The sequence below is a fragment of the Ictalurus punctatus genome, chromosome 22 (genome assembly GCF_001660625.3).
Source record: "Ictalurus punctatus breed USDA103 chromosome 22, Coco_2.0, whole genome shotgun sequence".
Lineage (NCBI taxonomy): Eukaryota > Metazoa > Chordata > Actinopteri > Siluriformes > Ictaluridae > Ictalurus > Ictalurus punctatus.
Window position 1 is genome coordinate 6,416,297 of NC_030437.2, and position 15,505 is coordinate 6,431,801.

Here is a 15,505-nt window from a genome sequence, read left to right on the forward strand (position 1 = left end):
AGCCTAGCATGTCACGTTTTTCATGCTGATTAGTGCAGTGTTTAATTGTTTAATTAGTTCGCTTTAGAAGCCCAGTACACTCACCTGCCACTTTATTAGGAACACTATATTCATGCTGACCCCCTTTGGTCTCCGAACAGTTCATGGTATGGGTTCCACAAGGTGTTGAGACACTGACTTGTTTAAAAAAAACAAAAACATTTTTTAATTAAAATGAGAAAATACTCACAAAAAAAACCTGCAAAAAGTATTATTATTATTATTATTATTATTATTATTATTTTCTGTTTAAGTGGTTTGGGAACATGGTCACCATGCGCTGGTGGAATGATCTCTGGCTGAATGAAGGATTTGCAACATACATGCAGTACTTGTCTATTGAGAAAGTCTTCCCCAATCTTGACATTGTAAGTGGGTTTTTTATTTATTTATTTATTTATTTATTTTTATCAATACAGTCGTAAATGCATTATAGTTGTTACATGTGAGAATGTTATTATTAAGTAATATTAATTAAATGAATGTGTACACACTCCTCCATCAAAAATGTTAGGAGTACTGGTTTGAGTGAAAAGTTTCCCACCAAAAAAGGCTTTTTCCCCCATCTGATTCAGGATTCGTACACCTATTTAAAAAACATCTGCTAATATTATTGATCTGCTCGAAGCATCATTCTACTTTAAGGATGTTTTCTATTAACATTCTGAATCCAGCTTCATTTTGTCTTGGTTTGCTCCTTTTCAGGACCTCGAGTTCCTGAGTGTACGATTCGGAGCCCTGGCCACCGACGCCATGAATTCGTCCCATCCTGTGTCTGCTAAAGTAACTGCTCCAGAGGAAGTGGAAGAGATGTTTGACTCTGTGTCCTACGAGAAGGTTTCACATTCTGAACACATTTCTTCTTGTGTCCTCCAGGCCACCAACTCGAAACGAACACTGACCCTTTCTTTGTCATGTTCTCACCCAGGGTGCCTCTCTTTTACTCATGCTGAATGCAACAATTAGCGAAGAGGTGTTCAAGAAAGGAGTGATTGCGTATCTGACAAAGTACAACGGCAGCAACACAGAGAAGGAAGATCTGTGGAACAGCTTTTCACAGGTACAACCTTCTCCATGCATGAGGAATTGTTGTTGAATATTCATTACATCTCATTCACCACATTGTCACTGCTGTTCCAGTTCACAAAACCATCCATCGATGTGGCACAGATGATGAACACCTGGACTGTACAAAAAGGTTTTCCGCTGGTCACCGTGAGCAGAACAGGCAACCAAGTGAAAGTGACGCAAGACCATTTCCTCCTAAATGCTGGCAAAATCACAGAACACAGGTATTTTATGATATGTTTTTGGCCTGGGGTTTAGTTTGCACAGTCTTCAGTAACGCTACAACCTTATGTATTCAGTCCCGATTTTCTGCTCAAATCGGGATTTGGTTCTTGGTCACATTATCTTTTTAATGTCAATATCTGACACCAATCTGAACAGGACACACCCTTGAACTGACGCATGCAAAATACCAACGCAGCCCATAAACTTTGACAAATCTGTTGTAAGCAATTTAGATTTTTTACATTGCGTTCTATAAATATCAAGTTGTCCAAAGGTTTCACGCAAACTCACACTCTGTAACTATTGGTATGGAGGTTCTACAGTGTAAGGTCAGCCAGAGCAAGGATGTTGTTTCTATGGTAACTATCAAATCATTAATTTAGCATACAAAGGCTCTGGGTAACAGTTAAGGCTCTGGGTTACTGATCGGAAGGTCGTGGGTTCAAGCCCCGGTGCTGCCAAGCTGCCACTGTTGGTGGCACCATGTCATGGTTGACCCTGCGCTCTGACCCCAACTTCCTGGAATGCTGGGTAAGCAAAGAAAAGAATTTCACCGTGTTGTGACCAATAAAGACTCATTATCATTAAGTTTTCCGTCCTCTCAACTGGGCCACCATTAGGGGGAAGAACAGAATCTTTTTTTTTTTTTTTTTTAAACGATGCTATTTCATGTCATTCTGGTTAGTGGCTGAGCATTGTTGACAGAAATCTCCAAAACCATCCACAAGACCTGAAACTATCCCATAAATTCAGCATTGAAAACTGGAGATACATTTTTATTCTTTTTCTTAGCCTTTGTGTAGGCAAAATAGGTCACCGTAGTGCATTCACATTCCTGATGTCGGAACCTTATTCACTTGAAAATCCCCCTTCTCCCAATCTGTGCGATATATCTTACAATAGAAATGGTTCTGTACATCATAGACACACTGTCTGCATTTATTCTTTATATTTGTTTGCCAAAATGTATTAGGTTCATAGCGTGAGCAGGGGGCACGGTGATTCCCTGGTGGGCCTTGATTCCTATATAGAAAGACAAGCAAATCAATGGCACATTGGCTTTTATTACACTTTTTTAAAAATGGTCACTCAAAAGAGGTCATTTTTATTTCAATAAAATTTAAAATATATGGACTTGTGAATGAAGCCCCCACGGAGTACTCTACATACTTTACTCACTTACATACTTTCACTTTGCTTACTGGTAAATAGTTAAGCATGTTTTGAAATGTTCATCCACTGGGAATGGGGACAAAGCTTGAAATGCTTGGAGGTCTGGCAACGCCCTTTGTTTAGCACTGTGGCTTAACTCTGGCTAACGGACAAAAAAGATATGAGGAAAAATCAGATTTTGACCAAAATTGTAATTTTTTTTTTTTTGTCCAACATCCTTTGATTTCTCTACTTACCATAAATACATTTTATCAGAACAACATGGAAGTGTTTGTTTTTATTTACATTTTAATCTTGCCTAGATTCTCTGCAAAGATCACATTGAATAAATTTGTTTGTGATTTGTTAAAACAGTCAGTTCTAGTCTAAAACCTTGGGAATGTCACGTTTTGATCAGGGTGTTGGATAGCTATATACTGTAGAGACATGGATATAAGTATAATCAATTAGTTTGTAATCAGATACTAGCTGCCAAATTGTCTACAATGCCCCTGCACTACAGTCAGAATTAAATCTTTAAATGCAGTTTTCACTTTTGAAAAGGGTGAAAACATGTTCCGTTCCGGAAAGCCCGTAATTCTCTTTCAAAGGGAACTCAATGTTGCATGAGCTTCACGCTGTGGGAAGTGCCCTCTAGCATGACCGGTATCTGAAATCTGCGGGTTTGTTTGACTTCAGCTGCGGCTGGATGTTACGGATTGGCGGGAGTCGCTGCTTGCAGTCGATGGAGAAGTTCAAAACAGAGCCGTCAAGTCGGACGCTTTCTGCTTCCCATAGTGGCGCAGTGTTTGCTTTCTTGAGGAAATGGATTAGATGCAATATTTCTCAGATAAACAGACATCTGAATTTTACATGCAGCAATCAGAAACACTTTTCAGTGAATAAATAAGTTAATACAGTGCCTGTATGTACAAGAAGAAAGTTCAACATAAGCCTGTATTATTTAAAAACCAATAAAGTGCGGTCTATATATATATATATATATATATATATATATATATATATATATATATATATATATATATATATATATATATATATATATATATATATATATATATATATTTTAATCTGTTTTATTTTGATAAACATGACACAATATAACATTAAGATTACATGAAAAGGGTTTTTTAGTGGAACCGAAGATGTCGGAATAAGCATGAAAAGCACATCAAAATTGTCGTCTGTGAGTCTGGCCAATCGTGAAATAGCTGCGTCGTCATCAGAGCTCGTGCAGCCGCTCTGGAGAAGCTGCGCCGGCTGAGGAAACCGGCTCCTCTCGCATTGCTATCGCAGTACTTTTGATGCTATACATCACATTGACGTGGCGTCGGCGCCGTCTCAATCGGACAGAAATTCTAACCGGCATGCACTTATTCAAGTCAACTGCCGATCGGTCTGCGCAGCACTGCATGATGTTAAACACACTTCACTAAGGCAAAAAAAAGGGTCCATGGAGTGAGTTATCAAGGGATGAGAAGTTGTTAGGGCAGTTAGCTCCCAGTATTACTGTAGGGCACCCTAGTCAATGCTGTCCCAAGATTTCAGTTTTCTCTGGTCAGCGAGCTGTCACAGGGCAATGAAATTCTGATGGTTTCCCTCCAACAAATTGTGGAAAGTTAACATCACTAAAGACCATCTGGAAACTGCCAAATGTGTCTCCATGGGTTCTGTCCTCCATAGAAAAGGGTTCCGGTCCAGTTCTTAGCTGGAGCACCCCGTTTCAGAGGTGTGCTCACCACAGTAGTCAGCACAATGTAGAGCCAGACATTAGCCCAGGAAGTAGATCTCTCTTGGACAAAAGGGGCCATAGAACATGTACCTCTTTCTCTGATGGAGGGAGGTTTTACAGCTGTTATACCCTGGTCCACAGAAAAAACGGTATGCGGCCAATTACGAACCATACTCTCCGTACATACAGGTTCAGGATGTTGAAGCTCAAACGTGTCGTTCCACAGACTCAGTTTGAGGGTTTGTGATGATGGATCTAAAAAAGATGCATATTCCATTGTCCACTCACAGGAAGTTCCTGAGGTTTGCGTTTGGAGGCAACGCATATCTATATCGGTTCTTCCTTTCGCTAGCTTTATTCCCTCGCACCTTCACGAGGTGCATGGATGCTGCGCTGGCTCCTTTGCGACTCCAGGGCATCTGTGTGCTAAACTACCTGAACGACTGGTTAATTGTAGCACGGTCCAGGGAGTTGGCGATTCAACATTGAGATGATGTTCTTGCTCACACGAGGAGCTTGGGGCTCAGGTTGAACTTCAAGGAAATTGCTTCTCCAGTCTAGAGTGACTTTGCTAGGGGTTATATGGGATTTGAATACGATGAGAGCATGTCTATCCCCACCACACGTAGGGCCAATCCTATCAACATTGAGCAAGATAAAATTAGGGCTGGGCATCCCATCCAGTCTCTACAGAGACTGTTGGGGCTTAAGGCAGCAGCAGCCAACGTCATATCGTTGGGCTCATCACACATGAGACCTTTCAGTGGTGGCAGAAAGTCAGGAGTAATCAGCAATCAGTGTCTACGTTTACATGGACAGCAGTAATCTAATTATTGACCTTACTCTGAGTAAGACAACATTGTTATTAAGGTGAGTCGCTTTTAGAAAACTCCTTTCATGTCCCTGTTTTACATGTTATAGAACATAATTAGATTAACGGCACACGTCATTACATCACCGCGCCACGCCGTCCAACGTCCCTCCAGAATTTCACGTATCGACATACAGTTGGTCTTCGTTATGGTACCGTATACAGTTTTGGGTGTTTTTATTTAATTTTTTTACGAACACGTCAAGTGCAGTTAATTATCTGTCATGCTGTACGTGCAAATAGACGACTGCTTGAAGCCGTTGGCTGTGTCCCAAACCGCATGCTTACCGTCTATATAGTAGCCGAGATGCATGTATTTCGCCTACTATATAGCAGGTAAGTATGCGGTTTGGGACGCAGCCTTGTTCTCTTGTTTGCCGTAAAACGTTTGAGCACTGCTGTGTGTGTGTGATCATGTCCTGTCGCAAAATTTGGTGAAAACTCCCACACGACGTTAATAGTGTGATTAAGGTGAGTACATATCTGTAATACACATCGATAATGCAACTAAAACAGGAATACTCCACATGTCTTAATTCAATGTGTTTACTTTGAGTATGACTTTAATCGGATTAAGGTCATTAATAATCAGTGTTTACATGCTAGTTTGTTAATCAGTGTATTGTCTTAATCGGGTAAGTATTGGATTATTGTTGTCCATGTGAACGTACTGAGTGTCACGCGGTGATGCCTATGTGCTCTGAGAACTGGGAGATGTTCCCGGTTTCTAGCCTTGGGTCACACTCTAGTGAGCAGTCAGTGTTCTCATGGCTGAGGTGTGTGTATGTGTTTGCACTATAAAACAGAATGGCCTTTTGTCACTGAGAGGGTAAAAAAAGCCAACAATTACTTTTTTTTTTTTTTTTTACCAAGTACGTCAAGTCCTAATCTAATAAGAGCCAATGAAAATCAGCTGATCTTCACTCAGATGTGGATTTGTTTTCCTCACAGCAACTTGTGGCACATCCCACTGACGTACATCAATGACAGCTGTAGCAACTCCATCTCCTGCAAGCAAATGTTTTATTTGAAGGACAAAACGGGTAAATAATTTTTTTTTTTTTCTGGTTTTACTCTTGTAACTATAGAAACCTGCCTTTGGTCCAGTTTGATCGTTGCATTATGGAAAACGTAATTAATAGCACGTGAGGAAAATAATGCAGTAAATCACAGAATTCTTGTCACAGCAATTGATATTAACCTTTTTTTCCCTAATCTTTTTCAGCCACCTTTAACATTACAGGCGGTGTGAAGTGGCTGAAGTTTAACTACAGGAATGATGGCTTCTACGTCGTGGACTATGGAGATGAAGGCTGGAGAGTACTGATCGAGGCCTTGAAGGAAAACGTGAACGTTCTTCCACCGGAGGACCGAGCATCTCTCATTAATAATGTCTTTGCTCTGTCAAGGTAGATGGAATTTGGTTTAAGCGACATTTTATTAAAGATTCAGGGAATTCCAAAGATATAGTCATAACGATACTTTGGTAGTTTGCTTTTAAACATAACATTTAAAGCTTATCCTAAGTTGAGAAAGTTCCACAAAGAGTTTTTGACAATTTATTTCACGTTGTTTGTTTATTCAGGTTGGGAAAGGTGTCCTTCAGACAAGTGTTGAATCTCTTGGCGTATTTAAAGAATGAAACGGAAACGGCGCCGCTGACTGAAGCCCTGACGCAGCTCGGCACCATCTACAGGCTGCTTGAGAAAAGATCCGATTTAAATCTAGTGTCCCGGATGAGGGTTGGTTGTTCTCCCAATTCACATCACACCAGCTAGTTTAGATTTATTGAGTAATTGCTTTGAAAGAATGAAAAGTCCAGTTCAGGTGCAGATGGAAATTCACCAAGGACAGATTATTCTCTTCTTTTCTTCTAGAGCTACATTTTCGATAATTTCGGCGAACTGATGGACAGCCAGTCATGGGGAGTAGAGACTTCTGTTTCTAAAATGAGTCTGAGGTCGATCCTGCTGGAGACAGCCTGCACCCTCAACAGACCAAACTGCACTGAGAACGCCAAACCCCTCTTTGATCAGTGGATGTCCTCAAATATGACGTAGGTTTGAGCAATGAATTTCCCCACATTTCATTAGTAAGTATTATTAGTTTACAGTGCAAATGGCAGTACAACAGTTTTTGGTGGACATGTTTCAAATAGCGATATATAATATTTTCCTCTAATGAGCTTTTTAAAATAGTTTTCGCTTTTGTTATTGTTAGTTTCTTTATGAAATTTAGATGTAGTTTTGTTGTGGATTCTCTTGTTTTAATAATTCATGAATCTCTATATTATAGTTTTAGTTTCAGCAATTTTACTGCCTAAGTGTGTGTGTGTGGCTGCTATGTAGGTTGTGGTTCAAGTTAGTGTATTTTCCTCCTGAGATTTCAATACCAAACTCTTAGAAACTAAGTGTTTTGATGTTAAATTCAAAGTAACCCTGCCCCAGATTCACTCTATTTATTTCCTGTCAGTAACTGTGTTCTGCTTTTCACTTGAATGTCACTTGGAAACACAAAAAATTGATTGCTTTTTATGTAAAAAAAAAAAAAAAAAAAATTTAATTGGCTAAAAGTAAATTAATTAAAAAAAACAAAGGCATGAACACATGAATGTAAAAATCTGCAGCTTTCTATGATCGTTGTTTGCTATCGTAATCAAATGTTGTTGAACTGACCGCTAAATCTTTCTGAAGTTAGTAATATCACACCTATTAGTCCATTTGCCAAGTTCAAATCAGAGCGAAATTGACAGAGCCCAAAAACAAAACTGACCAAGGGCCGTGTAGGGCTGAAAACATGCTCCTTAAACTTTGTCAACAGCTGTGTCTAGAAATCGAGCAGAGAGCTGGCTCTAAATAAATGATCAGATAATTATGTAAATAACTAGATTAAAATAGTTTGTGTATTGTATGCATTATTTATTTTTCTCTCTCGTCGGTCCAAATATCCCGTACACGTCTGCACCACTGCAGCCCTGCGCTATGCAACTACAAAACAAAAAGTGCAGAATATTTGTTTTACTTCCTGCAGTTGTGTCGATTCAGGGCTGAACCACTTTCTCACTGCAATCAAACAATGCTAAAATTCCAATGAATCTTACCAGACAGGTTTTAAGATGTTTGTCAGATTGCTGTGACTTTGTATACAAGGGTACGTGACAGTGAAACAGTGATATTCAATTCAGTTCAATTTTATTTGTATAGCGCTTTTTACAATAGACATTGTCTCAAAGCAGCTTTACAGAAATATCGACACGGTATGCAGATATTAAAGGTGCGAATTTATCCCAACTGAGCAAGCCACTGAGTGGCGACGGTGGCAAGGAAAAACTCCCTAAGATGTTTTAAGAGGAAGAAACCTTGAGAGGAACCCGACTCAGAAGGGAACCCATCCTCATCTGGGTAACAACAGACAGTGTGAAAGTTCATTATTGACTTATATGAAGTCTGTATGGCGTTAGGAGCAGCCGTAGTCCCAACAGTCGAATTGGAGAAGATTTGAGCTCCATCCAGAGGCAGAAAGGATCTCTAGTATCTCCATAAAATCATGTGTGGCTATATGATACATGTGTATCTCTTTCTATTTCAGGGTTCCTGGAGACCTCCTGAGAGCAGTTCTGTCTGTGGCAGCCCAGACTGAGGAAGGTTGGAATGCATTGTATAAATCTTACGTACATTCCATCTGCGACTCGGAGAAACGCAAAACACTGCAGGCTTTAGCCAGCACTCAGGATATGCGAAAAATCGCATGGTAAGGCGCATGATACATCAACCATCCATGAACAATTTGGAAAGGTTCTTATGATGTTCACAAGTGAAATCCTCTTCCTTGTAGGATCCTAAAAGCAGGTCTTGATGGAAGTCCGATACAGACCCCTGAACTTCCTCTTGTGATTAACAGAGTAAGCAGACATTTTGCAGGTTACCTGTACACTTGGGATTTTGTGAAGGAGAACTGGGATAAACTCACACAAAAGTAAGTGAATGCAGTATGGTATGTGTGAAAATGGGTCAAATGAATGTTTAAGTTAACTCATTGTAATATGATCATATAATTCTAACACATTTATTCCCTTCTCAAGATTTCCCATTGGCAGTTTCCCTTTGCAAAGCATTATCATGTCTACGACCAGCCAGTTTTCTACAAAGACACACCTTGAGGAGGTTGGTTCCTTCATGCAAACCAGATTGCTTTTATCGATCTATAAATTGAGTGAAACCTAACCCATCATGATTTGCATCTCTGCTCAGGTTCAGAGGTTTTTCAGCTCTTTAAAGGAGAGAGGATCTCAGATGAGGAGCGTTCAGGAGGCCATCGAGAACATTCAGCTGAACATGTTCTGGGTGGAGAACAACCTGGACACACTCAGGGAGTGGCTATAGGCTCAGAGGGCAAACTTCCACACACACACACACACACACACACACACACACACACACACACACACGCACGAACATACCCCTCAGGTGATGAGGCCGAGCACTTGTGATTGATGTTACAGAGGTCACGGCCAGAGTCAAATGTGTGCAGAGATGTGTCAGAATACTTTTTTTTTGACTTATTACAGCTATTTTTATGTAGGAATTTTTCCATTGAAAACCAGAGGTGCTAAAATCTACCATTTAGCTGTAGCATTTAGATTAATATGTACAATTCTGCTTTTTCAGCAGTCAGACCAAACACACACAAAATCCACCTGGCAGAAAAGGGCAAAAAAAAAAAAAAAAAAAAAAAAAAGGCAAGACATGGACCTGTTTTTGCCTCGCTTGGGACACATCTGATTAAAATTTTGTCTCTTTTATCACAAGAACCCATACTGTGGTGAATTCTGTTTGTTTGTTTGTTTGTTTGTTTGTTTTTTTATTTGCTTTCTAGGATTTTCTTGTTAGCACCTCTGAAAAACAATGGTCAAGGAAAGATTGTGATTATCATGCTGTAAATAAGGTAGCACATTTCCTGCCTGCCTAGCCTTCATGCCTTTCTTGCTGCTTCAAGTTGTGTGGGAAACTATGCTGACCTTTTTGCTTGTCTTTTGGCCTGTCCCTGCACACATGCGGCTGTGGTTTATGACTGTTTGCACTATTGGGAATTCCAGCTTGCTCAGGGTTACTCCAGTTCGTGAACGATTGCGCATGATGGCTACAGACCAATCCTCTCAGAGGTGTCTTTTCAACATGCCTTTTACATGCGTTGCCAAAACAATTCAATGAGAAAATGACTTCTGAATTTGAGATCATGCAACGAGGGAAGCATGTCAAGAGAACTAGAAGACCTTGAGATGGTTTATCTGTCTAGATGTGTGCAGACAATCAGTCTTGTAAGGCATTTGCTAAACCATTTTTTTAAAAATGAATGGAATTTGCAATGCTTGTAGCTGGTACTGTGTAAATACTCTCTTGCCTTAGCAGTTTTCCTCATAAGCCTTATTCTTTAAGTTTGTCGCAGTGTGGAAGTATTGATTTTCGTGTGTTTTATAGATTTTATGCAGACTTGCACATACTGAAGTCAGAGGGTTTTATTTGACATGACGGATCTTAAGTTGAAGCTTAGATTTTAAGTGTGGAAATTAGTTCGTATATTTAGGTTTTGTTATGCACATTGGGAATTAAGCGTATATAAAAAACTATTAATGTAATATTTTCACGCATCAGGAACAAGACAAGTGTCATTGAATCATTCGTTTGAGCTGCAAAAAAAACATGCAGGTCTAAATTCGGTGTTGTCATTCTGTGATGGCAGCATTGTTAGACATAGTTTGCATTTGCAAACGGGCCATGCCAGTTTCCTCCCCTTTAAAAATGGGGGAGGCATACCAGCTGGGCATACCAGCTCTTTAAAGATAAGATTACCACCATAAAAGATAAGTTTAGCATCATAGCTACTGTAGAAGTTCTGTGATTTTTTTTTTTTTTTTTTTTTTTTTTTTTTTTTTCTTCTTCTTCAATTCAGTCCAGGTTTATTTGAAGATCATAAAACACCAAATTATTAGATGTATCAGATACAGTTGGATCCATAAGTATTTGTACAGTGATACAATTTTCATACTTTTGTCAATGTACACCCATCAAATGGATTTGAAATGAAGCAATCAATATATGATTGAAGTATAGACCTTCAGCTTTAATACAAGGGGTTTAACAAATATATTGCTTTTTATGAATTACAGCTAGTCACGTAATTTTCCCAAGCTCAAAGTCATTGGTCAACTGACTGATTACCAGTTTCATGGCTAGATGTAGCCGGCTTCCTAGTTATTTCACGACAAATTCATGACAAAAGGGCTGGAGTTGATTCCAGGTGTTGAATTTGCATTTAGTAGGTGTTCATTGGAACTCTATATGCAGCCCAGAGCGGGGTCCATAAGTGAAGGAGGCCAGCAACAGGCTGGGAAAAAGAAAAAAAGAACCCAGAACAGATGTATCAGAGAGATAGCAGGAACAATGGAGTGGCCAAATCAACAATTTTTGGTACATTCTTAAAAAGAAGGAATGCCCTGGTGAGCTTAGCAACACCAAAAGGCCTGGAAGACCACAGAAGTAAAGTAGTGGATGATTGCATAATTCTTCCTTGTTGAATAAAAACCCTTCACAACATCTAGCCAAGACAAGAACACTCTGGAGGAGGTAGGCGTATCATTGTCAAAGTCTGCAATCAAGAGATGCCTTCATGAATGTAAATACAGACTATTTACCTCAAGATGCAAACCACTCAAGAACAGAAAGGACAGATTAGATTTTGCTAGAAAATATATTTTTTTTAAAAAGCTATTGGGCATCCCTTTCAGTTACTGAAGACAAAACTGAAGACAGGGACCCAAAAATAAGCAGCAACTGAAGGCGGCTGCAGCAAAGGCCTGGCAAAGCATCTCACGGGAGGAACCTCAGCATTTGCTGATGTCCATGGGTTCCAGACAAGTATTTGCATCCAAGTATTAAAAGAAATCCTGATATTTATAACTGTTCGTTTGTCCAATTAATTTTGAGCTTGTGAAAATGGAGACTCGTACTGGTCACTGGAAGTTCAACATGGCACCTCATGACAAAGAACTCTCTGAGGATCTGAAAAAAAGAATTGTTGCTCTACATAAAGATGGCCTAGGCTATAAGAAGATTGCCAAGACACTGACACTGAGCTGCAGCACGGTGGCCAAGACCATACAGCGGTTTAACAGGACAGGTTCCACTCAGAACAGGCCTCGCCATGGTCGACCAAAGAAGTTGAGTGCACGTGCTTGCTTTATTTCAAATCTGTGGTGGTGGTGTACAGAGGGAAAAATTACAAAAACTGTGTCGCTGTACAAATACTTATGGACCTGTCTTTTCGGTAATTTTATCCACTGACGTACACTCACAAACACACAGGTTCTTAAAATGCTCTGACATGGAGGATTAGTCTGAAATCCTATCCACTGTTTTTTCCAAACTTGATAAAGCGTTAAAGGATTTATTTCCATCCCTGACGAAAGAGATCAGGGTACCAGGAGTTAAAAATCATAAGGTAAATGTTTCTTGTCTTGGTTGAATGCTTTAATGAGCACCTTCTTTGATACTTTTTGTTCTTACTGTATGTCAAGGTTAATGTAAAACACATGAATACAATATAAAAAATCTCCAGATCTTACTCTTTTTGACTTCATGTTTCATCATGATAATGTGTAATAGTAGGGATGCATTGAAAGCTTGGTTACACCAAGTATGGCCAAAACAACACTAGATTTTTGGCCAAAAAAGGAAAAATACTGAATTTTGTAGAGGGAAAAAGTCTTACCCTGTTATCTAGGGGCATTTCCATTACTGGTTTGATACCACCTGAAATCATGAAATGAATCCAGTGAATATTCAGAGAACTTATGAAACTTTGAACTTATAAATAATAATGTTTTTTCATTACCAAGTTGTAATTTAGTATTAATCAATTATATTCAATTATCTAATGCTAATAATAATGATGATAATAATAATAATAATAATAATAATAATAATCTAGAACAGTTTTTCAGAGTACCCTGAATTTTTGGTTTCAGACAAGAATTTTAGTTCATCACCATATAATATTAATAATGCAGAATGGTAGATATTCATAATGAGTTGGGCCAGGTTAAATAAATCAGTACATTTATACCCGTGCAGCATGTCGTGATACTATGTGGACTTTTAATTTTTATTTTTATGTATTAGTGTGCTATTGCCACATTTGAAAGGCTTTTCACTGAATGTATTAGCATTGTGATTTTGGAGTTGTGGGCTATGAATTTGAATCTGGTACATTTCTAGATACAGCTGCATCAATGCTACTTTCTGGTATGGAATGCTGGTAGTTAAAGTTTTTATATATATATATATATATATATATATATATATATATATATATATATATATATATATATATATATATTTGTTTTGTTTTATATTTTATTACTGTTTTTGGTTTGAGCAGACATGAAGGCTGGAGCTCAAGAGCTCAGTGATAGAAGTCATTTCATACCTACTCATACCTACGCATTTCATACCTACTCATTCAGAAAATACAAAGATGAAGTCCAAAGTTTGTGGACAGTTACACTGACCTCATATGGGTACCAGACAGTAGTATTGCTGCATCCATATCTCCATTAAAAACAATAACTGAATTATTCAAGTAAAGATTAGGGGCACATCTCACTTTGTCTATTATTATTAAGGTCACATTTGAGCTCTTACTCAAGGGACTGAGGTGTATACAGTAATTATACACATCAGCTTGGATTTTGCTCAAGTTTTGCTTGTGTGATACTGAACTGTTAGTGTAATTCACCTGTGAAAATGCTCAGAGGTCGGTTTTTTGTTAGTACTCCAGCACCGGTTTCAGTTATAAACTCTTTAGTACTGTCAGAAATCCATGTACAACAGCTGAATGAATGAATAAATGAATGAATTAATATATCTTGATAATTGGTTGATGTTTCTTTGTATTTACTGTTACAGATTGAAATATACATTTTCCCACTGGTGTGGTTTTTTGTTGTTTTTTTTTACTGAAAGTATGACTCAGTTTTGCTAGTTGTGGTGTCCTAGAGAACATGAACATTTCTTTCATTGCATGTAGTCTTGTCCTCTGTCACTGTCCTGCCCATATATTTTGTGAAAAATCTTTCATCTGGATTTGCCATACGATTCTAAAGTATGTACAGTATGTACTATCTCTGTCTCTGTGTGTGTGTGTGTGTGTGTGTGTGTGTGTGTGTGTGTGTGTGTGTGTGTGTGTGTGTGTGTGTAGCACTGTGCAGAAATTTTAGGCACATGCAAAGAAATGCAGTTAATAATGAAATTAACTGTGTCTACATAAAATACAGTAAAGAGCAGTAAACAGTAGTAAATTAAACAAAGTCAATATTTGGTGTGACAATTTTTTAAAATATAAATAGTAGTTTTCGATACAGTTTGTGTAGTTTTATAAGCTGTAAGCTTTATTGAGCACTTGTAGAATCAGACACTGTTCTTCTGGAGACTTGGACTGTCACATTTGCTTCTTATTTTTGCAGTAAAATCCAGCAGCCTTCATTATGTTTTTTTTTGTTGTTGTTGTCGTCTGAAAAGTGTCTCTTACCACTTAATATCCTGCTTTCTTTACTGACATACAAACATTTTTCTGTAACATTTAATTTTGTGCTGGAAAACTAATGTTAGGTAATCTAATAAGTTTTTGTATTGACTCGATAATGTCATCAAATAAAAATCTATAAAGTTCGCTTTCAGATGCGGTGTGGCAATGCCACATAATACGTTTTTCCTGTTTGTTGTTTTTAAAAAAAAAAAAAAAAAAAAAAAAGTTTTGTGTATTGTATCTTATTTTATTGGATTGGCATGACTCGCTAGCTTGCTCACAGCGAACGTTTGTGGCGACGACTTGCCAGCAGCCGAACATAAGTGTACATTGTTAGGAACGGAGACCTAAACGATGTAACTAATGTTGGAATAAACTAGCGTAATAAAGATTGCGATAATTCCTTGAATGGAATAGAAAGTTAGCTACTAAACTGTTTGCTAGCCAGCCATGTGGGTATTGGATTTGTCTGCCTGCCTGCCTCTCTTCATTAAAAGCTTTAACTGCACTTGCATCCGTCCCCAAACCCTGTTTACCTAACAACCATGGAATGAGATTTGTTTCCTAAATAGCTGCTGTACAGAGTATGTTCACCTCCACTCCTCAGCAAGCATCACATCATGGCATATTTACAGAGGTATGTGGACTATATGTGAAGGACACCCTCATATCTAGGAAGCTTTGCATGCAGTGGGCAAGCTGTGCTCTTCATAGACAATTGAACAAGTGTGCACTACTGTGTTCAGTATATGAATCATTTTTCTATTTGAATAGTTGAGTGATTGGATAGGTTGGTATGTTGTGGACGTCATTTA

At 38.5% G+C, this 15,505-nt stretch overlaps 1 protein-coding gene across 2 annotated transcripts in view; it reads left to right on the forward strand.

The window, feature by feature from the left end:
* Window positions 1-14,841, forward strand: part of lnpep (leucyl/cystinyl aminopeptidase) — a 23,672-nt gene extending 8,831 nt beyond the window's left edge. For both annotated transcript variants that reach the window (XM_047150025.2, XM_017451529.3), the window contains exons 7-18: window positions 294-407; window positions 745-876; window positions 968-1,099; window positions 1,180-1,331; window positions 6,060-6,151; window positions 6,334-6,517; window positions 6,694-6,850; window positions 6,986-7,164; window positions 8,697-8,858; window positions 8,943-9,083; window positions 9,190-9,271; window positions 9,359-14,841. In XM_047150025.2, the coding sequence (XP_047005981.1) occupies window positions 294-407; window positions 745-876; window positions 968-1,099; window positions 1,180-1,331; window positions 6,060-6,151; window positions 6,334-6,517; window positions 6,694-6,850; window positions 6,986-7,164; window positions 8,697-8,858; window positions 8,943-9,083; window positions 9,190-9,271; window positions 9,359-9,490 (1,659 nt within the window). In that variant the 3' untranslated portion in view covers window positions 9,491-14,841. The remainder of the gene's footprint in view (window positions 1-293; window positions 408-744; window positions 877-967; window positions 1,100-1,179; window positions 1,332-6,059; window positions 6,152-6,333; window positions 6,518-6,693; window positions 6,851-6,985; window positions 7,165-8,696; window positions 8,859-8,942; window positions 9,084-9,189; window positions 9,272-9,358) is intronic.
* The last annotated feature ends 664 nt before the right edge of the window (window positions 14,842-15,505 follow it).